Consider the following 25,928-nt stretch of genomic DNA (forward strand, 5'->3'; position numbering starts at 1 on the left):
AACAGTACTTTGGATTAGGATAGTGAAAAAGAAAGGCAAGATAGGTGAATATGAAAGCCATGGATATCCTTTTATAGATAAGAATAATCCTATCTGAATTGCTAATCATTTGGCTCTGAGGAGAGTGGAACATATGGTATTATGGTCTAAATGTTTGTGTCTTCCAAAATTCATAGGCTAAAATCCCAACCCCCAAAGCAATGTTATTAGGAAATGGGACATTTGGGAGATGATTAAACCATGACTGCAGAGCCCCCATAATTGGAATTAGTGCTTTTATGAAAGAGACACCAGAGAGCTACTAGTTCCTTCCACCATGTGAGGACACAGCAGTAAAGCATTGTATATAAAGCAGAAAGGTGGCCTTTCCAAACATCGAATCTGCTGGTACCTTGAGCTTGGACTGTCAGCCTCTAGAATTGTAAAGAAATGATTTTTTTGTGTGTGGTTTATCAGGCACTTAGATTTTGTGGATTTTGTTATAGGATCCTGAACAGACTAAGACACATTGTATCAGGAACAGCCTCTAGGTTTTTGGCTTATGTTTGATTGATGGGTGGTATAATTTCCCAAAATAGAAGTCACTGGAACAGAGCTAATGCACGGGAGGAGCATTCATTTACTTTTAGATGTTAAATTTGAAATGTTTTTGGAGTTAATGTCAAGTGCAAAATTGACTTTGCTGGTTTTGACCTTAAAGGATAAGTTAGACCTATAAACTGTATGACAAATCGCCAGAGGAAATAGATCTCATAGATATAGATGAAATTGCCTAGGGAAATACTATAAAGTGACAAGGGAATTGGGTCTATGACTAAGACTGAAGGAAGAAACCCAACATGTAATATACCCAGGTAGGGAAGTATGAGTTCCTTACAAATATTACTCACTTAATTTTGAAAAAGCTTCCTCCCTATTTCCCACTCCTATCTTCACTCTGTATACCAACCGATTTTAATTACCAAGGTATAGATGTTTGCGACATAACAGTGATCGTATTAACTAGGATAAGCAAACTGTTATCAAAGATGATGCTCAAGTCTCTGTGTCGTGCCATGATAAGTTTATGTCTCACCAAACCAACCAATAAAGCTAGGTCACAAGGTTTGCAATGAAGAGTCCCTCAAGGATGCAAGCTTCTTCCATCATGTGGATCTTGCCTTCTTTGCCTTAATGGAGTCCTCTTCATTCAGGTAGTGGGTAAGGAATGGGCATGCTGAATCACACCATAGGTTTTAGTAGGATTTGCTTGGGGGTAACCTATATCGTTTCTGCCTATTTTCCACTGACAAAAGCTCAACAACATGGCCATCTGAGTGCAAGAGAGGCTGGGAAAAGTAACAAATTAATTTTGATGACCACGAAGCATCATTTTTGCCACAGAAATCTAGCCAGAGTTAAAGAAACTTGTAACGAAAGTATACATATTTGTTTTTTTATATTTTTTCTTTCTTAAAGCATGCAGTCTTGTTATTATCCAGTCTACCCCATAAGGGGATGTATCCAACATGTTCCATTGTTTAGAGAGAATAGGAAACAAATAGTCATGTCATTATTCTAGGATTTTCTTTGCTCCAGGATCTCAAATAGATATCTCCTCTGAAATTGGCTCAGGTTTCTAAGAAAATAGATAGAAGGGAACAAATTTAAGCATGGGAGTCAATTTGTTTGAGAGTCTACATCCTCTCCTGATGGGGCCTTGGGAGACATCTACTAAGCAGCTGGAGATGAATTCCACTGCAGCTTTGACATTTTCCAAGCCAGTCATCCATTCTTCCCTGCTTACCACTAGGGATCTCAAAATTATGCATATCTAAGTACTACATGTGAGCTGTTGCTCTACTGCTGACAGCTTGTCTCATATGCACAGTGGTGGAGAGCTGCACCACACAGTCTTCCATTAAACAGATATGAATGCATTCTGGCTTATTTGTTGTTCAAGATTTTACCCAGATATACCCACAACAGACAAACACAGTACATCTTATCTTCTCTAATTTAAATGACAAATCTTTGATTTCTCTATGCCTATGACCCTTGACAAAGAAGGCCGTTTGGTCAACTATCGTGTAACAACCACTCATGTAAAGGTGTCCCATTAGCTTGGGAGTCCCTCTTTCTCCTGAGTTATTTTCATTCAAATATCTTAACTTTGATGAACATAAACACATTATGTTTGATGGGAGAGAAAAAGGATGGCAATTATTTCTTTGAAAATGTTGAAAGTATATTGGACAATATAGGTCTGTTTTTACGTGATGTTTCTGATTAGATTTAGCTGAGCTTTTTACAGAAGAGCGAGTTGGAGGTGGGAAATTGGGCCAGCAAGTTACCATCTGTGGCACAATGTTGAAATCCTCACAGATAAATGCCTTAATATTGATCTTTTATATGGGTTTGAAGAACTGTCATGAAGATCTATTGACTTATATGGCTACAGCTGAAGCTTGCAGATACTGTTTTCCAGATTGTATTTTTCCACACTAGGTTTTTACAAAAATATAGTTGGGCTTGTTTTGAAAGATACATTAGGAGAGAGAAAATGTATTTCCAAGATTGGATAGACAGAAACACCAGGTTCAATTTATGACTTCATTCTGAATTGTATATAGGTTTATTTAGACCGGATAAGACAAGCAAATATAAGTGGAAGCTAGGAACATAAACCTTAGGGTGTAAAATAGCAATGGCTCAAAGATCTAAGACATTTTGTTATCTAGAGAGGCGCAGAAGTCTAAGCACCCTTCATTTTCCTGTATGAGAAGTGAGAAAATACCTGTATGACCCCCAAACCTGACCCCGTTATATTGGTAACACATCCGATATGTAAATATGTTGATATTCCCCTATATGTATTTGAATAATATTTTATGAACTGAGAATTCATGAGACCATTTTCAAGTACAATGGGAAACTTTGGAGATTTCTGGAGCAAGTTCAGCTGAGATTTGTGGACGCCTAGAGCTCAGAGATCTATACTAAGTGTGTTAGTCTGTTTTCATTGCTATAAAGGAATATCTGAGACTGGGTAATTTATAAAGAAAAGAGGTTTATGGTCTTATGGTTCTGCAAGCTGTACAGGAAGCATATTGCCATCATCTGCTCCACTGCTGGTGAAGCCTTAGGGAGATTTTACTCATGGTGGAAGGTGAAGAAGGAGCAGGCATGTCACATGGCAAGAGACAGAGCAAGAGAGAAAGAGGGGAAGTGCAACACTCTTTTAAACAATCAGAACTTGTGTGAACACAGAGTGAGAACTCACTCATTACCGCAAGGCAGGCACCATGCTGTTCATGAAGGATCCACCCTCATGACCCAAACACTTCCCACCCGGCGCCCCAACTCCAGCATTGGGGATTACATTTCAACATGAGATTTGGAGGGGAAAGACATCCAAACCATGTCACTAAGATTGATTCCTTTGAACTAAGAGTTCTAGTGATGCTCTACCAGTTTACAGAATAGACGTCAAGGCCGCTGCCTACTGGCCAATGTTTAAAGAGCATCCTGTACCCAGAAGATTCAGGGATGGAAAGTAAAAATGTAAGCATTTAATTTCTTCCTATAAGAAAGGTACTTAATTCTTCCATGGTATATTTTATGTGTCCTTATGAAACTTGCCTCCTACTTACATCACTGTTTGCTATTAAAAAATTGACAAATGTAGATATGTTAAACTGTTCATATAAAAAGTGAATACATATTGTTATACATTGGCCAAACGACAGATGCTTTAAAATTATGTGAAATATCCTTAAATTATAGTTTTAGTTTTCTGTTTTCTTAGTGATAATGAAAAAGAATTTCTTTATACTGAGTTTTCAATTTTTATAAATATGCAAAAATGTAGTGCCTGTGGCAATTGAACCCTTTGTGATTTTTAAATGACTACTGTCATTACCTAGATACTGTAACATTTTAGGAGTTAAGTAAAAATATTACTACTAGAAAAATCCCTGTTTTTTGTTTTTGCCTTTCTCGTAGTGCTGATCAATATATATTTATATAATTATTAAGTGAATGATAGAAAAAAATTACAAATAGAAGTTTTAGGAATGCTATCATGTAAAAAAATTATCCATCTTCCTCTTTTATACAGGCTAACTTGCTATGGGATTTTATCTACATATGATTGGCTACTAACCTAATAGCAGATTAAGAAATCATAGCATTTATGAACTAAAGGCTGCTTAAAACAAATTAATTTTAATTCTTTACATATGAACAAGCAAGATTCAGAGTAGTTTTACTTACTCTGAGAGTATTGGTTAATATATGGCATAGCCAAGGGGGGCTAGAACTCTAATCTCTAGGTTGAATTCTCTTTCTACCATACATAACATCAGCAAGGGTGAATCTTGTTGGGTGTGACAGAGACCACTGTAAGCATCTCACAAATATTAACACTTTGAATTCTCTGAGCAGCTCTTGGCTTACATGCATATAGTTTTCCCAAGCATAGAGTTCATGTAACTTATTTTAACATGGATTTAAGTAGTTAAATGATCTCATCAGATTTACACCTTAGGAAACTTGTTCCAAGATGTTAAAGGATTTATTGGTTTGAGGGTAAGTGAGGTTGGAGAAGAAAGCCTCTTTAGATGATTTCAGAAGATTAGACCACATATGAGAGGATGAAGTCATCAACCAAGACTACCAGGAGGGCTGAAGAAGGGGTTGATGGAGATGGAACTGACGTACTGAATTAATGATTTATGGGACACATGAGACAAGGAAGTCAGCAATGCTCTACCCGTGTAATCATATAGTCCAAAGTTTTCTATCCTCCTTACAACTCTTTTACCCCATTGGTTCCACCACATCTCTTTTGGGCCCTGTTTAGACCTCCCATCTTTTAATGCTTACATGGCCTCACACATCGGGTCTCTCCAACCTAGATTCCACTCTCCATCACTTAACAGTTCTTGATAATATTCTCAACTCCCCTATTCTATTTTGTTTTAACTGGAAAAACCTTCATGGATCAACCCAGTTGTCTTCCTTCTTTCTTAACCCTGTGCTGCTGGAAAATCCTGAGGAAAATCTCTAGTAGTCCATAGTGTCTATTGTTTCCATCTTTATGTCTGTGAGTACCAACATTTAGCTCCCACTTACAAGTGAGAACATGTGGTATTTGGTTTTCTGTTCATGTATTAATTTGCTTAGGATTATGGCCTCAAGCTACACCTATGTTGCTGCAAAGGACATGATTTCATCCTTTTTATGGCTGCATAGTATTCTATTTTATATACGTACTACATTTTCTTTATACAATCTATTGTTGATGGGCATCTAGGTTGATTTAATGTCTTTGCTATTGTGAATAGTGCTGCAATTAATGTATAAGTGCATGTGTCCTTTTAGTAGAATAATTAATTTTTTTCTGGTTGTATACCTAGTAATGGGATTGCTGAGTTGAATGATAGATCCATTTTTAGTTCTTTGAGAAAACTCCAAACTGCTTTCTACAGTGACTGAACTAATTTAGATTCCCACTAGCAGTGTATAAGCATTCCCTTTTCTCCACAACTTTGCCAGCATCTGTTGTTATTTGACTCTTTGGTAATAGCCACTCTGACTGGAATGAAATGGTATCTCGCTGAGGTTTTGATTTGCATTTCTCTGATGATTAGTGATAATGAGCATTTTTTCATGTGTTTATTGGCCTTTTGTATGTCTTCATTTGAGAAGCGTCTGTTCATGTCCTTAGCCCATTTTTTAATGGGGTTATTTGTTTTTTGCTTGTTTATTTAAGTTCCTTATAGTTTCTGGATATTATACTTTTGTTGGATGCATAGTATGTGAATATTTCTCCCATTCTGTAGGTTGTCTGTTTACTCTGTTGACAGTTTCTTTTGCTGTACAAAAGCTCTTTTGTTTAATTAGGTCTCACTTATTCATTTTTGGTTTTGTTGCAATTGCTTTTGGGAACTTAGACAAAAGCAGTTCTTTGCCAAGGCCAATGTTAAGAAGGGTATCACGTACATTTTCTTTTATGATTTTTATGGCTTGTTTTTGTCAGCGTTATCAAAGATCAGATGGTTATAGGCATGTGGCTTTATTTCACTGCTCTCTATTTTGTTCTATTGGTCTACGTGTCTGCTTTTGTACTACTACCATGCTGTTTTGGTTACTGTAGCCTTATAGCATAGTTTGAAGTCAGGCAGTGTGGTGCGTCCGGCTTTGTTCTTTTTGCTTAGGATTGCTTTGGCTATGTAGGCTCTGGGCTTTTTTTTTTTTTTTTTTTACTTGATTAAATATTCAATCCAGTCCTTTAGTTATTTATTGCCCTTCAGGTATTACCCTGTCTCTATCTCCCCCTTCCTAGCCAAGCTGTTGAATCATCATGCTTATTAAATGTTCCTGGCGATTAGTTCCTAGGAACTCTCTCTTCAAAGTCTGTTTCACTTTTCTGGGCAACATTCTCCTCCATGTGGCCTCTTACGTGGACTGAGAATCTTACATCTCTAGATCCCTCAAAATCATGGGTATAACCACAGTTTAATGATCACATTGGTTCAGATTTCAATTTGTGGAGAGGGATCATGTTTTAGCCAGGTTTATCTCTGCTGTCTACTACCTAGCTCAAAGTGGGCACTTCCTGTATGTTTCCTGAATCACTTCTGCAAAGTAAATAAATAAATTTCAGTGGTAAAGTGAAATAGTAGTATTTATTTGTAATTTGATTGGTAATAAATGTGATTTGCATGCATGTTTCCTAGAACATCTCTTTGGTAAAGCAAGACAAAGTTATATTTCCTTCCCTCATGCTTTCTTTTGCAACATACTCAACAATAGAAATTGTGTATGTTCAAGTTGTACTTCTTGATGGTGTGATATATGTGTATATTGTGAAATGATCACCACACTCAAGTGAATTAATGTATCCATCACCTCAAGTGAATTAACATATCCATCACCTCTATAATTAATTTTTTTGGTGATAAGAACATTTAAGATCTAACTTCCTAGCAAATTTCAAGTATAAAATACCATACTGTTAACTATTGCCACTGTGCTGTCCAATAGATCTCTACAAAGTTATATTGTTGGTCTTATTTATGTAAGCTTCGATTTACCCTTCTCTTTAAGGATCCCATATTTACCTGACTAAAAAAGGTACCATTTTTACTCAGAATTATACGAGTACAAATCTGCCCTCTACCTTTAATTCCATAATAGACTTAATTCATATGTAGCTTTACTTACCCCATTTCTTGTTATAGTCATTTTGTCATTCAAGCTGGTGCATACAGTCCATCAGGTCTCTAACAATAGAACAATGACACAAAAAATGGAAATCTATACTATGAACAGGTCTTATATCAAACCTTTCTGATTAATTCTCCCTTTAGTCTCAACTTCTAACTCATCCTGACTGAATCAATCAAAAAGCTATTACTTTCATACTTGGAAGTGTTGCTTTCAAAATCAATAAAAACTCAGCTCATTTTTAATATGCAATATAATACAAAAATGAAAATTTCCATTTACTTGAGGTGGAAATTTATGAAAAAAGTAGAGTAGTTAGAAAACTCTTGTGAAAAAAAAATACTGCTTTTATGACACTGAAAATTTTCATTATTATTAATGTTTTGTATGTGTGTGTGTGTTAGATATATAATTTAAAAGACGACAATAAGTTGGTGGCTTTTGTCAAATTGTTGCTCAAGTCATGCATCTGAAAGATAGACACTGAGTGAATCAGCATATTTGATAATCTTTTAACTACCATAGATAGTTATACATGAAAAATACATTAACCATCCATATACATATTTAAGAAAATTATATTTAAGCTCTTCATGGAGACATTAAAAACACTATGCTGCATAAATGATAAATAATTAGTAATTATTTATTGTTCATTAGTAAGGAATAAATAGCTCTGTTTTCTATTTGAGAATTATTAATTGGATTGTCCATCTGTATGCAGGAACATCTGTTTTCTGTCGTGCTTTAATCACCATTTGTTTTGTACTTGTACCATAATTACACTTGTTGTAATATTGAACTCAAGACAATGATTAAAATCAACTTATGAATAAGATTCTGTTATGCTTTTTCATTTCATTAGAAAATGTGTTATTCTGGTATGACATTTATAAGTATATATAAAACAAAGTATTTGATTAACAAAATGCCTCAACAGATTATGTCAGTAAAATGAGTGTTATATCATGTAGTGTATGTCATTATTTCGGCAATTTTAGGAAAAGTTTATTGCTTCATTGAAGCTTTTTTTTAACTGGCCATCTATGAATTTTCTGTATTCTTTATTTCAGTGTGATCACATGGTTATGGAAGAGACGTTTTTAGATCATCAGACATTGACAGTTTTCAGTGTAGTGTATGTGCTTAGTATAAGATGGAATTGAGTTTGGTGTATGAGTGATTGATGAATTTTTACTGAATGATGGATAACTGCTGTTCTTTTAATGACATTTCCTCAATCAACTATTTTTGATAAGGTTGATCACAAAATGTTGCTGACTCAATTTTTGTGGATTAACTGAGGTGAAAGTGATACCTGGTAGAAGTTTCACTAATACAAGTTTTCCTCTTTTAGGAGTAGGATGGATTATATTATTTGTCGAAATACATTTCCATGTAAGTTCTTAACTGTCAGCTTTCTTGTCCTGTGAGCCATATCTTTTCTGTATTTGCTGAAATAGAGATGTAACATTGTTAAATCATGGAAAATGAATGCCTCTAAATCTGCATTCCTTCCTACAAATTACAAGCTTGAAATGATTTTTTTTAAGAAAAAAAGATGGATTTCTGGTATTCTATGGCAGAATAAGCTCCTGCAGCCTATCTTTCATGTTGATTATAACTCAAAATATGAAAACTACCTAATGGTTCCCCACAATGAGTGGCAATTAAATTAGACTCTATGCTATTTTTCCTTTCTCAACTTCTCCTGAACTATTTGATTTTGATTTTTGTGACAGGATATTTCTTTTTCTTTTTCCTTCTTTTTTTTGAGACTGAGTCTGTCTCTGTCGCCCATGCTGGAGTGCAGTGGTGCGAACTCAGCTCACTGCAAGCTCCGCCTCCTGGGTTCACGCCAATCTCCCGCCTCAGCCTCCTGAGTAGCTGGGACTACAGGCGCCCGCCACCACGGCCAGCTAATTTTTTTGTATTTCTAGTAGAGACATGGTTTCACAGTATTAGCCAGGATGGTCTCGATCTCCTGATCTCACAATCCGCCCACTTTGGCCTCCCAAAGTTCTGGGATTACAGGCGTGAGCCACCGCACCCGGCCTGTGGCGGGATATTTCTTAATATTTGCCTTTGTGCCATTTAATGTGTTCATACTATTATGGGCAAATTTTGAGATTTAAAATTAACCCATTACTCTCAGCTCCTCTAGATGAGGCAATCAGGGAGCTAATTCCTATTTTCCCCTTTCTTTTACTTTCTCCTCCTAGTTGTTACAGTTGAATTATTTGTACATTATCAGAATCATCAGTAAAATGTCTATTTACATTTTCTATACCATATATCCCTTAAATCTATATATGATGCATTTAATGCTTACCTCTTGCCTTACTGGTAGTATTTCACCTACTCCAAACTAGGTTGACTGAACTTTGTCCTGTGGTAGATCTCTTAATAAGAACTTTCTGTAAACAGCATTCCCTGCAATTATGGGTGCTTTTAACTGTACACTTTATAGCCGATAGATATGTTGCAAAGATAAGGATAACCATTGGCTTCTCCTTTCTCTTCTTTCTCAATATTTCCCCCCATTTTCTGGTGTTAACTTTTGCTGTGGAAAACTCTGATGCCAAAATGATTTTCTTTTTCTGTAAGTTAGTTGACTGTTTTTGCTTAAACCCCCAAATAATAATTTCTTAATCTTTAAAGTTCTAGTCGCACACAGAGATATATCTTGGAGTTGAACATTCTAAAAACATATATAAGCATATAATACACAGTAATATAAATATATGTGCTTATGATGATCTATCTTGGCTTAGTATAGGCAATAACTTTTTCCTAATTCTATCCTATGTTTTACAATTTTTGGATTTTAGGACGGGGAAGGGATTCATTGCATATTCTTTTCTCACTTACACCCTTTTCAACCCTTACATTATTTGGGATTCTGTCTCCCTTGTGCTCTTTACAATTTAGTTTTTTTTTTTCTGCAAATATTTTTTTTTAAATCCTATTTCTTTCATGGATTCTGCCAGTTTCTATTGCACTTTCTGGCTATCTCTTCCCCATGCTCTTGTATTTCACTTCATGGTCTCTTTATCTTTTATTACACTCTTAAAATTTATGTTGGAATGTATAAATGTTCATTCCTATTTTCATCTGTTTTGTAGCAACAGATTTCTGGTGATTAAGAGAGTTGATATATTCCTTGTTATCTTTATTCTTATAGTATTTTTACATGAATGCTGAGAAAATTCCTTTAGTGTTTCTCATATGTGAAAATTGAATTTCCTTGACTGGTTAATAGCAGGAGATTCCTCTAGGACGAAGGAAAGGGGTTGTAGAATGTGCCCTAGCCTGGTAGCTCAAGGGCCCACTCATCATTTGCTACTGTGACAGACTGTTGCCTCATTTTGGGGACATTATGGAGCCACTGCTGTTCTGCTTGGTAGTGCCCAAAATGGTTTGGGACAATATCCATCTCAAGCCTTATGCTTTCCCTGTTTGCCACCAACCTCCCTTCAAGTGATACAACCCCTGCATTGCAAAGTGATTCACACACTTTTAGAAGTTATATTTTGTAGTTATTTTTTGGGGAATTCGGCTCTGAGCCCCAGTGAGCATTTTTTAGAGTATTCTTTTTCCACCTCCCTGAAGACTCCTATCTTGTTGGCACTTAACTCTGGTCCAGCATTTCTGACTGTGGTGGGGGGCGGGGGCTTCTACTTCTGGGTTCATGTATTTGCTTGTGAGTCTCTAATGATCTAACCCCACTAGGACTCCTACCCTCTGTTTTTTATGCCACTAAAGTCTGATTTCCCAAAAGGTACTCCTTGCTCAGCTTAGTACTGTTCGTGACAGTCTGTTATATAATTTGAAATTCGGGGTCTTTCTTTGTCTCATGGTTTCTCTGAAAATAAAGCTTACTGTTTTGTGGGGATTTTTTTTCCTTCTGTTTTCTGGGATAAGTAAGATGATTCAGAACTAAGTGCTGCCATGGAAATGTATGAATCTTTGCATGTGTTTAAATTATAAAAAGGCAATATTTAAATTTACCATTACTCCATATGCTTCTCCATCTACCTCTTTTCAGAAAATTTAGTTTGCTATCTGTTTTAGGTTTTACTCTCTAGCATAATTATATATAAAACGCAATTTCAAAAAAAAATGATAAGAATAATCTAGACTCTTTTTGAAGGGAAGTAGTGAGGCCCAACATCTACAGAAGCTTTCTTTTTTGGTAATCAATTCTGTATTTTCTGTAATATAAATTTACCTACGTAGGTGCAAATTATCCCTAACACCTCAGATTGCATGTTACGTGACAGCCCCGGTAAGTCTAGTGAATGAACAGCAGATGTCACTGTTGGATGAAATGAGCTAGTCTGCTCATCCCACCTTCTCTCATCTGAAAGTGCCTTTCAGGGTCCAAATCCTGGGGTTTATAGATAACGAGAAAAAAAATTAAAATTAAACTCAATACCTTGAGTCAGTTTCACAGCTTGGCCTGGTACCTTAGGACATAGGATATAAGCCAGCTTTGCAATTAACTAAACTTTTTCATTTGAAATTAAAGCACATTTTTTTTCAGAGTGTATTCTGCATAGTGGAAAATGACCTGAGATGTTTGAATTCTGAATTATTGTGTCTTACTTTGTGCTATTGTTTCCAGTTTTTCAACACATACTTGGAGGTTTAACTCCAGCAGCATTCCATCTGTTCACGCAGTGCTTTTAAGGCACACGTGACATTGGTAACCATTGCACACAGAAGAACCCTTTAGTATTAAAATGTAGAACTGAGCAAGGTCAGATTACTTTTCATGTATTCATCTCCAAAAATTCACCTTCTAATATATTTTACTATACAATGTTACATTTTCAGGTACCCATTTTCAATCCTTATTCATACTGAGGATTCAAATTTGGATACTTGTAATTTTCAGATAGCATTCGTTTTACGTAAAAAAAAAAAAAGAAAGAAAATGACAGCATTTCCTAGGTTTAGAATCTCACTGCCTCTATTCTCCTGCTGGCTCCTCCTGCTAACTTTTGAGTAATTTCTCCCTTTCTGGGTCAGGAATTCTTCTGGGTTACAACTTATGTACAACCAGTATATTGTTATTAATTAATTAAGTTTAATTTTGGTCTCCAATTTTCGACTTCATAATTTATTCCTACTCAACTATTCTTAATTTTGTTTCGCCACCCCATTGTAGAAGAAACACCAATCAAAGAAGCATGACATTTTAATCTTAATTTCATCAGCCCTTGATTGACAAGCTCATATAATTCTTGCTGCCTAATGTGCTAGTAGAGCAGCTGAGAGCATGACTGAGGAAAAAGTGGCATGGAAGACACATTCAGTCTTTTGAAGCATTAAAGTTAAAATTATTTAGTAGATTTCTGTCACTATTTATTTTGCTTCCAATTCTGCAATTACATTTTGCTAGTTGGAAGTTGGGATGGGAAGGAGCAGAGTTTCCCGTCCCCGCAACCCGTGCAACAACAACAACCCAGAGCACAGTGCTTGGACCATAATAGGCATGTAGTACTTGTTGAGTTAATGAAAGAATGATTGAGTTGATAGCACTCTGGGAGGCCGAGGCGGGTGGATCACGAGGTCGGGAGATTGAGACCCTCCTGACCTTGCTCAAGTCTACATTTTAATACTAAAGGGTTCTTCTGTGTGCAGTGGTTACCAATGTCACGTGACCATCCTGGCTAACACGGTGAAACCCCGTCCCTACTAAAAACACAAAAAATTAGCCAGGTGTGGTGGCGGGTGCCTGTAGTCCCAGCTACTCGGGAGGCTGAGGCGGGAGAATGGCGTGAACCCGTGAGGTGGAGCTTGCGGTGAGCCGAGATCGCGCCACTGCATTCCAGCCTGGGCGACAAAGCGAGACTCCATCTCAAAAATAATAATAATAATAATAATAACTAACTAAATAAATAAATATACTTATAATGCTTATTCATGACTTTACTAATTTTAGTCTAATAATGTACAACAAGCAAAAGTGAAATTTGAAAAAGAAATTGATATTGAGAACGAGCATAGATATTCATTCATTCATTCATTAAATTAATATTCACTGAACGTGTACTACTTTCTAGGCACTGGTTTGGGCTGGGGATACATCAATGAATTCTCTCTTGTGGAACCTACAGTCTAATCTGGGAAAGAATTTGGTGAATGTTTTAGTCATTTTGAGCTTTTTTTTAAACAGAAAAATCAATCAACTAAGTTATTTGTTAAACATAGGTCACTTTTTAAATGATGTTTTAAAATACCCCATGAGTTCATAAAATATGTGTTGAGGACAAAACAAATGCAATTTTAATAATACAACCATTTATTCAACTTTATAATTTCTCTCCGATGGCTAGATTTTGGCACATGTGATAAGTACTTAAATCCATTTTGTAACAAACTGGGTTATATTGGATTTCTAGCATATGTTCAATACAAGGCAAATTGTAATGCTGCAGAGTCAAAGTAAATTACCCATGCAATGGCACAAATGCAATTTTAGTATGCTTTGTTAGTGTACATGTCAGTCATGTTTTTGTTTTTTCTTTTGTGCATTTATTACCATCAAGAGAGACATATGGTATGTCGGTGGTATAGCTTACTAAGGTGTCTGAGAAGGAGATATTAAGAAAGTGCACCAGATGGTACTTAGCTCCATAAGAGCACAAATGATTACCGGATAGTCGTTACCACCTTCTCTCCTTGATACTCATACAGAACTCATGGCACATATGGAAGCAACCTTCTAAATACTGATGTTTTATCTTTGAAATGTTCTTTGTGTGTTGCTGCCCATTTGTTTCGTGCTAACTCACTGCCCTATTACCTTCAGTTGTAACCACCCATTTAAGATAAAAACAAAGGACAGTCATCTCCATGTGTTTTCAGAATTCAAATGAAAAAATAAAAAGAGGCTGATGTCACTTGCCAGTTTAACCTAGGGGTTTTGTTTATGTATGTACACTCAATCAAACTATGAATATTACAAATGGTTTTACCACTACAATAAAGATAGTTAATTCATAACTCTATAAAAATGAACAGTGAAAGATCAAAAAAGTAAAGCAACAATTCCAAACTATAAAATCTACTTCAAAAACCTACATACAGCAAAAAGAAAATAATATGAGGTAAGTTTTATGGTTCAGGAGATACATTTCTATAGCATCCTAAAAAAATGATAAAGGTATAGCTTGCTAGAGCATGTGGTAGGAGAAATTAACAGGGACAAAATCAGTAACAGTCCCATTATTTGATGGTCTATAGCCAAAGAATAATAGAAAGCAAGTGAAATGCTTAGCATAGCCATTTAATCTACTAAATTAGGTTTGTGAAAATGGGAATGCCAAATGCCTTAAGGCTTACTGCAGGTACAAAAGCAAAAAATCAGAGGTCAACCTAAGGATATTTTTAATATAAAATTAATGTACCTGCATTGTAAGCATTATATTATTTTGTATGGTAAAAAGGAAAAAATTCTTGTATTATTCTGCTATAAATGTGTATTCTTTGCTCTACTACATTTGCATGTCATTGTCAGCCTTTCACTTTGTCTTTAGCTAACAGGAACCTCTTGGCTTCACCCTTTGGAGAATTTGATATCATGGAAAATGGACTGAACCAGGAGAAGAGCCTTTGTTTAGACCACATGCTGAGGTCTAGTGGCATCAATTAAAAATACATAAATGCTTAATTAAGCTTTGGAGGGAACAGCCTATCTACAGAAAAATTTAAAACTTGGTCATGGCAGGTAGAGAGTTGGGCCCCATTAATTTTGTTGACGTTAGGGTCAGCAGATTCTGTAAATTTTCACTATACCTCTCTTATGATTTGCCACCACACCATTCATACTTTAACCTTATTTCTCCTCACACCAGTAACAGAATTTTTCCCTGAATTTTACTAAAACTGCCAAGTTTGGTTTTTTTTTTCCATGAATTAATATCTTTAGCATTCCCTTCCTTCAGCCTGGGATGAAATTCTCCGCTTCCCTCCCTCCTCCTCCCTCCCCACCCCACCCTCCACTAATGCACATTTGTGTTTTGGTTTCTACACCAAATGAGCTACCTTCAATAAGCACCCCACAAATCCACAGGGAACTTTTATTACTCTACCTTCTGTGCTGTCTAAGCACTTGGCTCAGAATGAGAGAGCTGTCTGAATTTCAGATCTACAAATTACTCATTGTGTGACCTTGGACATATCCCTAATATTTTTGAGGTTCAGTTTTATCTTCCTTAAAATTAGAATAAAAATACCAAATTCCTGTGTTTCATGAGAGTAAAATGAGATGATGTTTGTAAGAGACTCAGCGCAGTGTCAGTATCTACCATGTGCTATCTACTCTGCGTTTTCTACTGTTGATGCTAGTGAATGATTTTAGTATTTGTGATATGCCTATAGCTCTTCTAAGTAAATTCTGTGTGTAATAACTCATTTAATGGTAGCTATTATTATGCCTATTGTAAGAAATTAACACTGGGGCACAAAGAGGTTTAGAAACTAGCTCAAGATCCCATACCAGTAAATAGCAGAGAGAGAATTTGAACCCAGGGACTATGGCTACAGAGTTCTCATTCCCTCTGCTGCCCACCACACCTAATACTATTTCTACTGCTATTACTACTCCTCCAATGGATAAAACTGCTCGCACACTGTTTTAGGGTGTGTACTTATCATACTGTTTTATAAAATTTATGTGTATCACCCTACAACTAGTTTAAGAACTCCTTGAGAGTGACTGAATTATCTGTTTTGCCCATTTAGCATGCCTGGCCTGTACTAAAAGCTTACTAAATATTTACTGAAGGATGAATTAACCAAGTTTAATAAACATGCAACAATTTTAGTAATTATAAATTACCTAAAAGATCATTTTTTTCAACCCTGTATTGATCTCTGTTTTCTATCAGAGATGTTATAAATATACCATGAATATATAAAATTCAAGAATTACTAAAACTGACAAACATCGTGTGTGTGTATATATATGCATGTGTGTGTGAATATATGTATTATGTATATACAGAAAGAGAGAGAAAGCAGGAAGAACTGTTTGTTAACTCTCTTCATCATGCATTCTAAATGGAAAATGCAAACAAGTCTTCAGCGTTAAAGTACATTCATTCTTTTAATTTGTTTAGCTCAGTCAGTTTACTTAATTTCAGCATTGCTGAAAGTTGTGTCAGAAGAGACACACCTTCTGAATACCTAAATAGAATTTTGGTGACATTTTTAAAGCGCTTATTACAGAAAAGCAGAAGGTGCTTTCAGATATTAGTTTTCTGCCTGCTGGCCACATTTTTACAAATGTTAGGCCTGTTTTCATACAGAGACCATATGGTTGACTACAATAGAATTAAGGAATAAAATTAGAGGTGTGTCTCCAAGGTAGAAGAAAGGAAAACATCAAAATTAGTTGCAATGGTAGAAAAGTAATTCCGTTTTGGTCTAAAAAATGTATGTTGCTCAATGAACTGAGCCATGTCTCATCAAATCAACATTTTGTTTGTCTAATTAGAAGTCTATACAACATATTTACTGCTTCCAACAAGAAAGTTTTCCACATAAAATCTTTCTCTTATGAAATTATAAGTGCTTGAAAATGAGTAAATGGGTAAAGCTGTTTGTCTTGAAGAAGAGATCCTCATTAAAATGATGACTAACTGAATTATTTGATTTGAATAATTTTAAGTATAATGTAGGCAATTAAACAACTGAAAACAATAACGACTTTTGAATGTCTCTTATTTGGTATATGTTCTGCTAGGTATTATGAATACAGAAATCAGTCTTGTCATATTACCATTTTGGGTGATCTCTCTCTCTCTCTCTCTCTCTCTGTGTGTGTGTGTGTGTGTGTGTGTATGTATTTGTGCATACTTGTGCTCCAGGCACTGCAGTGGATACTTTAGATAGGTTTCTTCTATTCTTCACAACAAATATTCATTAGATGTTAGCACCACTTCAAAGATTAAAAAGAAAAACAAATGCAGGCTCAGTGATGTTAAGTAATGTACCTGTTTACCCTGAAATTAAACCTCAAAGCCAGAGTGTGATCCTGAATCTGTCTGTTTCCAAAGCCTGTGCTTTGCATATCAAATCAAAAGTTCTTCAGAACATGGCCCTGCTCTCACAAATCCATATTGGCAGATAAATACAAATAGCAATAATATAGTGTAATAAGCAGTATGTTTGCAGTGATATATAAACAAACCAGAAACCTTGAGTTACGAAAAAGAATCTCTGAGAATGAAGCAATAAGGATCCCCCTAATGAGAGTATATGCTTGAGAAGCGTAGGAATAGGTTTTAACACATACAGAAGCGAATTTTTTCCAGGTCTACAGGTTTATGAGCAAAGGCGAGGCCTATTATTTCAGGCACATTCAAGAAAAAAAATACGTAGTTTGATAATCCCTGAACAAAAAGATACATTAGATAAATATATGGAAATAGAGAGGTTGGCTAAACTGAGACTATGAATGCCATGCTGGATGTATTGGACTCTTTCCTTTGGGAAATGGAGAAATTTTGATGATGTATTATTCTGTTTTGTATTTTCAAATTCATCCTCTAAATATCAGAATTTAGAGGATAAATTGGGTCAGTGGGATTTAAAGCAGATAATTAGACAATTATTGGCTTAATTCAACAAAAAGATAACTTGGTGTCCTGGAGAGGACAATAAAAATGAATATTAGAGACTTTTAAAAGTAATGTAATCTTAAAACTTTGCCACTAATTGCAAATGGGTTGAGGAAAATTAAATGCTTGAAGTTGATTTCAAGATTTATGGTTTACATGGCATAGTGTTATCAACAGAGAAAGGAAACAAGCTGGCAAGCAAATGTGGGGTAAGGTCATTGGCTAATTTTGCAGATATGTTGAGTTTGATGTTTTTGAGCTGGACCTGATGAATATTTAGAAATCTGGGAATTTGAAGTTAGGAGTTATTTTTGAAATTGCTTCTTGGTACTTCATATTATCCTCTGTACTTCAGAGGCTGGAAGCCTGAAAACTATATTTCCAAGAATTCCTTGCCAAGAGAGTTTAGAAATTTAAACTGATTATTGCTGTGGGTTGGACTCCATGTCACCCCTCTGAGGATAGAGCTGAAATTGTAGTAGCTACCGAGTATGTACAAACCAAATTACAAAACAAAATTGGTAAATCTCTTCTAAAATCAATCAGGGGAAAAATGATAGAAGACACCAATTAACTTGTAAAGAATAAAAAAAGGGTACATTGCTAATAATAGAATGTAATTATAATAGGATTGCCCTAGTTCATTTGGGCTGCTATAATAAAATACAATAGATTGGCTAGCTTATAAACAAAATAACTTAATTTCTAATAGTTCTGGAGTCTAGGGAGGTCCAAGATCAATGTGCTGACAGATGCTAAATCTGGAAAGGTTCCATTTCTTGGTTTATAAATGCACCCTTCTTGCTGTGCCTTCTCATGGCCAAAGGGCCTAGCTAGTGCACTGGACCTCTTTCATAAGGGCACTAAACACAATTATGAGAGCTCTGTCCTCATGGCCTAATCACCTCCCAAAGACCACACCTTTTATTATTATTATTATTATTATTATTATTATTATTATTATACTTTAAGTTTTAGGGTACATGTGCACAATGTGCAGGTTAGTTACATATGTACACATGTGCCATGCTGGTGTGCTGCACCCATTAACTCGTCATTTAGCATTAGGTATATCTCCTAATGCTATCCCTCCCCCCTCACCCCACCCCATAACAGTAACCAGAGTGTGATGTTCCCCTTCCTGTGTCCATGTGTTCTCATTGTTCAATTCCCATCTATGAATGAGAACATGCGGTGTTTGGTTTTTTGTCCTTGCGATAGTTTACTGAGAATGATGATTTCCAATTTCATCCATGTCCCTACAAAGGACATGAACTCATCATTTTTTATGCCTGCATAGTATTCCATGGTGTATATGTGCCACATTTTCTTAATCCAGTCTATCATTGTTGGACATTTGGGTTGGTTCCAAGTCTTTGCTATTGTGAATAGTGCCACAATAAACATACGTGTGCATGTGTCTTTATAGCAGCATGATTTATAATCCTTTGGGTATATACCCAGTAATGGAATGGCTGGGTCAAATGGTATTTCTAGTTCTAGATCCCTGAGGAATTGCCACACTGACTTCCACAATGGTTGAACCAGTTTACAGTCCCACCAACAGTGTAAAAGTGTTCCTATTTCTCCACATCCTCTCCAGCACCTGTTGTTCCCTGACTTTTTAATGATTGCCATTCTAACTGGTGTGAGATGGTATCTCATTGTGATTTTGATTTGCATTTCTCTGATGGCCAGTGATGATGAGCATTTTTTCATGTGTCTTTTGGCTGCATAAATGTCTTCTTTTGAGAAGTGTCTGTTCATATCCTTCGCCCACTTTTTGATGGGGTTGTTTGTTTTTTTCTTGTAAATTTGTTTGATTTCCTTGTAGATTCTGGATATTAGCCCTTTGTCAGATGAGTAGGTTGTGAAAATTTTCTCCCATTGTGTAGGTTGCCTGTTCACTCTGATGGTAGTTTCTTTTGCTGTGCAGAAGCTCTTTAGTTTAATTAGATCCCATTTGTCAATTCTGGCTTTTGTTGCCATTGCTTTTGGTGTTTTAGACATGAAGTTTTGCCCATGCCTATGTCCTGAATGGTATTGCCTAGGTTTTCTTCTAGGGTTTTTATGGTTTTAGGTCTAACGTTTAAGTCTTTAATCCATCTTGAATTAATTTTTGTATAAGGTGTAAGGAAGGGATCCAGTTTCAGCTTCTACATATGGCTAGCCAGTTTTCCCAGCACCATTTATTAAATAGGGAATCCTTTCCCTGTTGCTTGTTTTTCTCAGGTTTGTCAAAGATCAGAGAGTTGTAGATATGCGGCGTTATTTCTGAGGGCTCTGTTCTGCTCCATTGATCTATATCTCTGTTTTGGTACCAGTACCATGCTGTTTTGGTTACTGTAGCCTTGTAGTATAGTTTGAAGTCAGGTAGCGTGATGCCTCCAGCTTTGTTCTTTTGGCTTAGGATTGACTTGGCGATGCGGGCTCTTTTTTGGTTCCATATGAACTTTAAAGTAGTTTTTTCCAATTCTGTGAAGAAAGTCATTGGTAGCTTGATGGGGATGGCATTGAATCTATAAATTACCTTGAGCAGTATGGCCATTTTCACAATATTGATTCTTCCTGCCCATGAGCATGGAATGTTCTTCCATTTGTTTGTATCTTCTTTTATTTCATTGAGCAGTGGTTTATAGTTCTCCTTGAAGGGGTCCTTCACGTCCCTTGTAAGTTGGATTCCTAAGAAGAAATGGATAAATTCCTTGACACGTATACTCTCCCAAGACTAAACCAGGAAGAAGTTGAATCTCTGAATAGACCAATAACAGGATCTGAAATTGTGGCAATAATCAATAGCTTACCAACCAAAAAGAGTCCAGGACCAGATGGATTCACAGCCGAATTCTACCAGAGGTATGAGGAGGAGCTGGTACCATTCCTTCTGAAACTATTTCAATCAATAGAAAAAGAGGGAATCCTCCCTAACTCATTTTATGAGGCCAGCATCATCTTGATACCAAAGCCGGGCAGAGACACAACAAAAAAAGAGAATTTTAGACCAATATCCTTAATGAACATTGATGCAAAAATCCTCAATAAAATACTGGCAAACCAAATCCAGCATCACATCAAAAAGCTTATCCACCATGATCAAGTGGGCTTCATCCCTGGGATGCAAGGCTGGTTCAATATACGCAAATCAATAAATGTAATCCAGCATATAAACAGAACCAAAGACAAAGACCACATGATTATCTCAATAGATGCAGAAAAGGCCTTTGACAAAATTCAACAACCCTTCATGCTAAAAACTCTCAATAAATTAGGTATTGATGAGATGTATCTCAAAATAATAAGAGCTATCAATGACAAACCCACAGCCAATATCATACTGAATGGGCAAAAACTGGAAGCATTCCCTTTGAAAACTGGCACAAGACAGGGATGCCCTCTCTCACCACTCCTATTCAACATAGTGTTGGAAGTTCTGGCCAGGGCAATTAGGCAGGAGAAGGAAATAAAGGGTATTCAATTAGGAAAAGAAGAAATCAAATTGCCCCTGTTTGCAGATGACATGATTGTATATCTAGAAAACCCCGTTGTCTCAGCCCAAAATCTCCTTAAGCTGATAAGCAACTTCAGCAAAGTCTCAGGATACAAAATCAATGTACAAAAATCACAAGCATTCTTACACACCAATAACAGACAAACAGAGAGCCAAATCATGAGTGAACTCCCATTCACAATTGCTTCAAAGAGACCACACCTCTTAATATCAACCCCTTGGTGGTTTTGATTTTACAATATGAGTTTTGGAAGAACACAGACATTTGGACAATGGCAAAGATATAAAGACTAAGTCTGTGCCAATATGCATGAACAATTACATACACATCAAGAAATTTTTAGGAAAAAAAACTTTCTTATGTTTACAAAAAATTATGAATAGTTCTATATTTGTTATAGTAATTGATTCTGTGATTTAAAATCTTTAAATCTTAAAAAGGTACAATTCCATAAGGCTTCACTAGTAAGGTTTTGCAACCATTTTAGGAAGGCATGACATCGTTCTTATATCAAGTATGCTAAAGATAAGAAAAAGGGATGGCTAGTCCCAACATATTTTATAAAGCCAGCATATAATTTAAATTAAAGAATGTTAAAGAGATTGCAAGAAAGAAAAATAACAGCCCATTTTCTCTATGAATAATTACTTCAGATCCTAAACAAAATATGTGTAACAGGAATCGGTAACATATTGAAATAATAACACATACAGACCAATATTGTTTTATTCCAGAGATGCAAGCTTGGTTTGATATTCAAATAAAAATTAGTATAGGCATCAAAATAAATACAAATAAGCAAAGAAGAGGAGAAAATGTATATACATAAGCAACTCAATAGAAACATAACAATATTTGATAAAATTTAACTTCCACGTGATAAAAATTAGAAACTACTACTAAGGGGAAATCCCTTAACATGATAAGTTTCTAAAAAGAAAATTCATGAACAAACTTCAAATGCTGTAATTAAATGTAATAATTAAAAGATTTCTCTTGATATTTGAAATGCAAAAAACATACTTTAAATACTAATTCTGTTCCATAATTACTGTAGTAGATAGTCAATAACATAAGACTGATATCTAAAAAACCCAAAAATGTAAGGATTAAAGAGAAATAAAATCACTCTTACTGACAAAGGATATAATTGTGTATCCATAAAATCCCTAAAATTTCCAAAGATAATCATGATTATAATTAGTGACTGATTTTAGCAAGACTATTGGATATAAGTTTAATTTCATAAAATCAATCATATTCCTCATTTCCAACAACATACTTTAGAAAATATTTTTAAACGTACCATTAAAATGCCGTTAAAATATCAGATAATTAGGAATTAATCTAACTGAAGATATACAAGATGCATAGCATGAGACTATATGACACTGAGAGGAATTAAATGAGATCTGAATAAACGCAGGAATAGATCATGTTCCTGGACTGGAAGACTCAATATTATAATATTGTTTATTCTCCAAAAATTAATCTAGATATTCAGTAAAATTCCAGTAAAATTTAATCTATGTGTGTTTATGTATTTAAATTAGCAAGCAGATTCTAAATCAATTGGAGAATGCAAACAGCCAAGAACACTCAAATAAATTTTAAGAAGTACAAAGTTAGAAGACATTATGCTTCTGCATAGTAATACTTATTATAAAGTGGTATTAAATGTTATATTGTGGAAGATGGCTGGCTAGATTAACCTGGTACACATCTCCTGCACAACGAAGAAGCAAAATAGCAAGTAGATAATCACAATTTGAATAGACGATCTAAGAGAAAACGCTGGAATAAAACAGAGAAGTGACAGGAAACACCCAAATCAAGGAAGAAAAGGGAAGCAAGGCAGCCTGGTTAGCCACCTGGGATTTGTTGGGAGCCCACAGAGGCACCCCAACTTAGGGAAAGGGTAAGTGGGAGACCCCCAGTGGTCCACATTCCCACTCCTAGCCATGGGAAAGCCCCTCAACCCTCACGGGCCCTAAGACTAACACAGGGAGCTTCTGAGAGACTACAACAGCATTCCTCCAGAGAAGCATAATAGCTTGTGCTGCGTCCCACACATTCCCTGAATTGTAAGCAGCTGCAGCATGGTGCCATTTGAGAGCTCAGTCCCCAACAGACTGTATCCTGTCCTGTGGCTAAACACATTGCTACAACTCTGGAGCCCCATTGATATCACCTGCCTGCAGTCACAGTTGCAGCTGGCTACTGCCATCAGGGTCAAAACATGAGCAGTTTACAAGCAACCTGAGGACAGGCTATGCAGCCTGCAGCTGCCACCTATGGCTGAAGTACACACTCTCCAGCTGCCTGCCTGCAGTACATCTGCTGCCACTGAAAGCCAACCACCCTCCCCAGCCACTGCTGCTCCAACCAGAACATTTCATCAGGGGCTTGAGAATCACCTCCCCCATGCCTACCACAGCCAGCACCTGCCTGCAGCACTGGGGAGCCTGAGGACAGGCCCCCCCAGTTCAGTTTTCTCCCACTCCCCAATACTCAAGCATGCCACCTGGTGGCATGGATCTTGCCCAGCCTTGTGCACAACCATTGGCTCCTGAGTGCTTTTTCCAGGAGCAGGAGGTTGGGCCCTCCCAACCTGCCATTGTCATCACAGCTGGCACCCACCAGCATGCATCACTTATGGGCCTGGGGACTGGCCTGCCCAGCCCATTGCAGCTCCCATCAACACCAGTAAGGACCTCTTGGGAGGCACAGGGTTTTCCTGCCACTGCTTGAGGACCCACCACCTGCCTGGCCCACAACTGTAACTGTAGCACCCAAGAAAGCCACCAGAAATGGCCTGCCTGTGCCCACTAAAACTGTATACACCATCCTGGGTCCCAAGGAAAGGCATGTTAGGCCCACTGTTTCCACCACTGGGGCCTGAAGACTGACCTACCTGGCATCCCTATCTCTGGCAAGACTTTACTGCAGCCTCCTCTAACAACTGCAAAGCACTAAGGAAATCAGAGACAATACTACCCTGTTTACAGCTGAAGAAATCATGTGGAAACTACACTAATGTGCACATCTAGAATCAAAGCCAAAGTATCCTATCCAATTATTAATAACACCATAGATACATTATCAGGAAAAAGTCCTTCCCTGTGAAAGCAAATTTTAAAAATAGGAAGAAGGGGCTTGTACAAGAGATGTGAAGATATCAAAGTAAGGACACAAGAAACATGAAAAAGCAAGGAAATTCAACACCTCCAAAGGGACACAATAATCCTTCCACAACAGGTTGCAAGGAAAAATAAATTTTTGAAAACCAAGAAAAATAATTCAAAATAATATATTAAATAAGCACAGTGAGATGCAAGAGAACAGAGAAAGACATTACAAAGAAACCAGAAAAACAATTAAGGATATAAATGAGAAATTTACCAAAGAGGTACATATCATATTAAAAAAATGGAAATTCTGGGACTGAGGAATTCATTGAATTAAATAAAAAAATACATTTGAAAGTTTCGACAATAAACTATATCAGGCAGAAGAAAGAATTTGAGAACTTGAAGACAAGTCTTTTGAAATAACTCAGAAAAACTTTTGTAAAAACGTTTTTAAGTGAACAAACCCTATATGACATGTGGAACACCATAAAGCAACAAAATATTCACATTTTAGGTGTCCCAGGAGGTGAAGACAAAGGGAAAGGAATAGAAAACCTATTTAATGAAATAATAGCTGAAAATTTCCCAAATCAGCCCGAGATTTAGATATCCAGATACAGGAAGCTTGGAGATCCCCAAATACATACAATTCAAATGGCACATGTCAAAAATCAAATACAAAGAGAAATTGTAAAAATAGCAAGAGAAAAGCACTTAGTCACTTATAAAGGAACAATCAGCAGATCTCTCAGCAGAAACCTTACAGGTCAGGAGAGAATGGGATGATATATGCAAACTGATGAACGAAAAAACTATCAGCCAAGGATACAGCAAAGTTATCCTTTATAAATAAAGGAGAAACAAAGTCTTTCCCAGATATACAAAAGCTGAGGGGATTTTTCACCACTAGACTCACCCTATAAGAACTATTTAAGGGAGTCCCACACCTGGAAGCAAGAGGATGATATCTACCATCATAAAAACACATGAAAACTTAAACCCCCTGTTAAAGCAAACATACAAAAAAAGGAAGAGAAACAGCTCAAAAATTACCACTACAGAAGACTACCAAACTACAATAATAAAAAATAAGAGAAAGAAATGAACAAAAGATAAACAAAACAAGCAAAAATCAATTAATAAAATAACAAAAATGAACCCTCACATATTGATAATAACCTTGAATATAAACATATTGAACTGCCCACTTAAATGATATAGACTGGCTGATTTTTTTTTAAAGAACGCATGCTTCAACCATATACTGCCTACAAGAAACTCATCTCACCCCTAAAGACACATATAGACTGAAGGTAAAGTGGGGGAAACAGATACTCCATGCAAACATAGACCAAAAAACTAGCAGAGGTAGCTATACCTATGTTAGATAAAACAGATGTTAAGTCAAAAACTGTAAAATGAAAAAAAAGGTCGTTATATAA

The 25,928-nt window shown here is 36.2% G+C and overlaps 1 protein-coding gene across 6 annotated transcripts in view; it reads left to right on the top strand.

Annotated features, from left to right (window-relative positions):
• The window catches only part of GPC5 (glypican 5), a 1,453,242-nt gene that overhangs the window by 543,195 nt on the left and 884,119 nt on the right, over nt 1-25,928 (top strand). The window contains exon 7 of one of the 6 annotated variants that reach the window (XM_063714992.1): nt 14,760-17,665. The exons of the other annotated variants lie outside the window; for them this stretch is intronic. Coding sequence (XP_063571062.1) covers nt 14,760-14,819 — 60 coding nt within the window. The 3' untranslated portion in view covers nt 14,820-17,665. Of the gene's footprint in view, nt 1-14,759; nt 17,666-25,928 lie in introns of those variants that run through there. 6 annotated transcript variants of the gene reach the window in all.

This window comes from Pongo abelii, chromosome 14, assembly GCF_028885655.2.
Source record: "Pongo abelii isolate AG06213 chromosome 14, NHGRI_mPonAbe1-v2.0_pri, whole genome shotgun sequence".
In the NCBI taxonomy this organism is placed as follows: Eukaryota; Metazoa; Chordata; class Mammalia; order Primates; family Hominidae; genus Pongo; species Pongo abelii.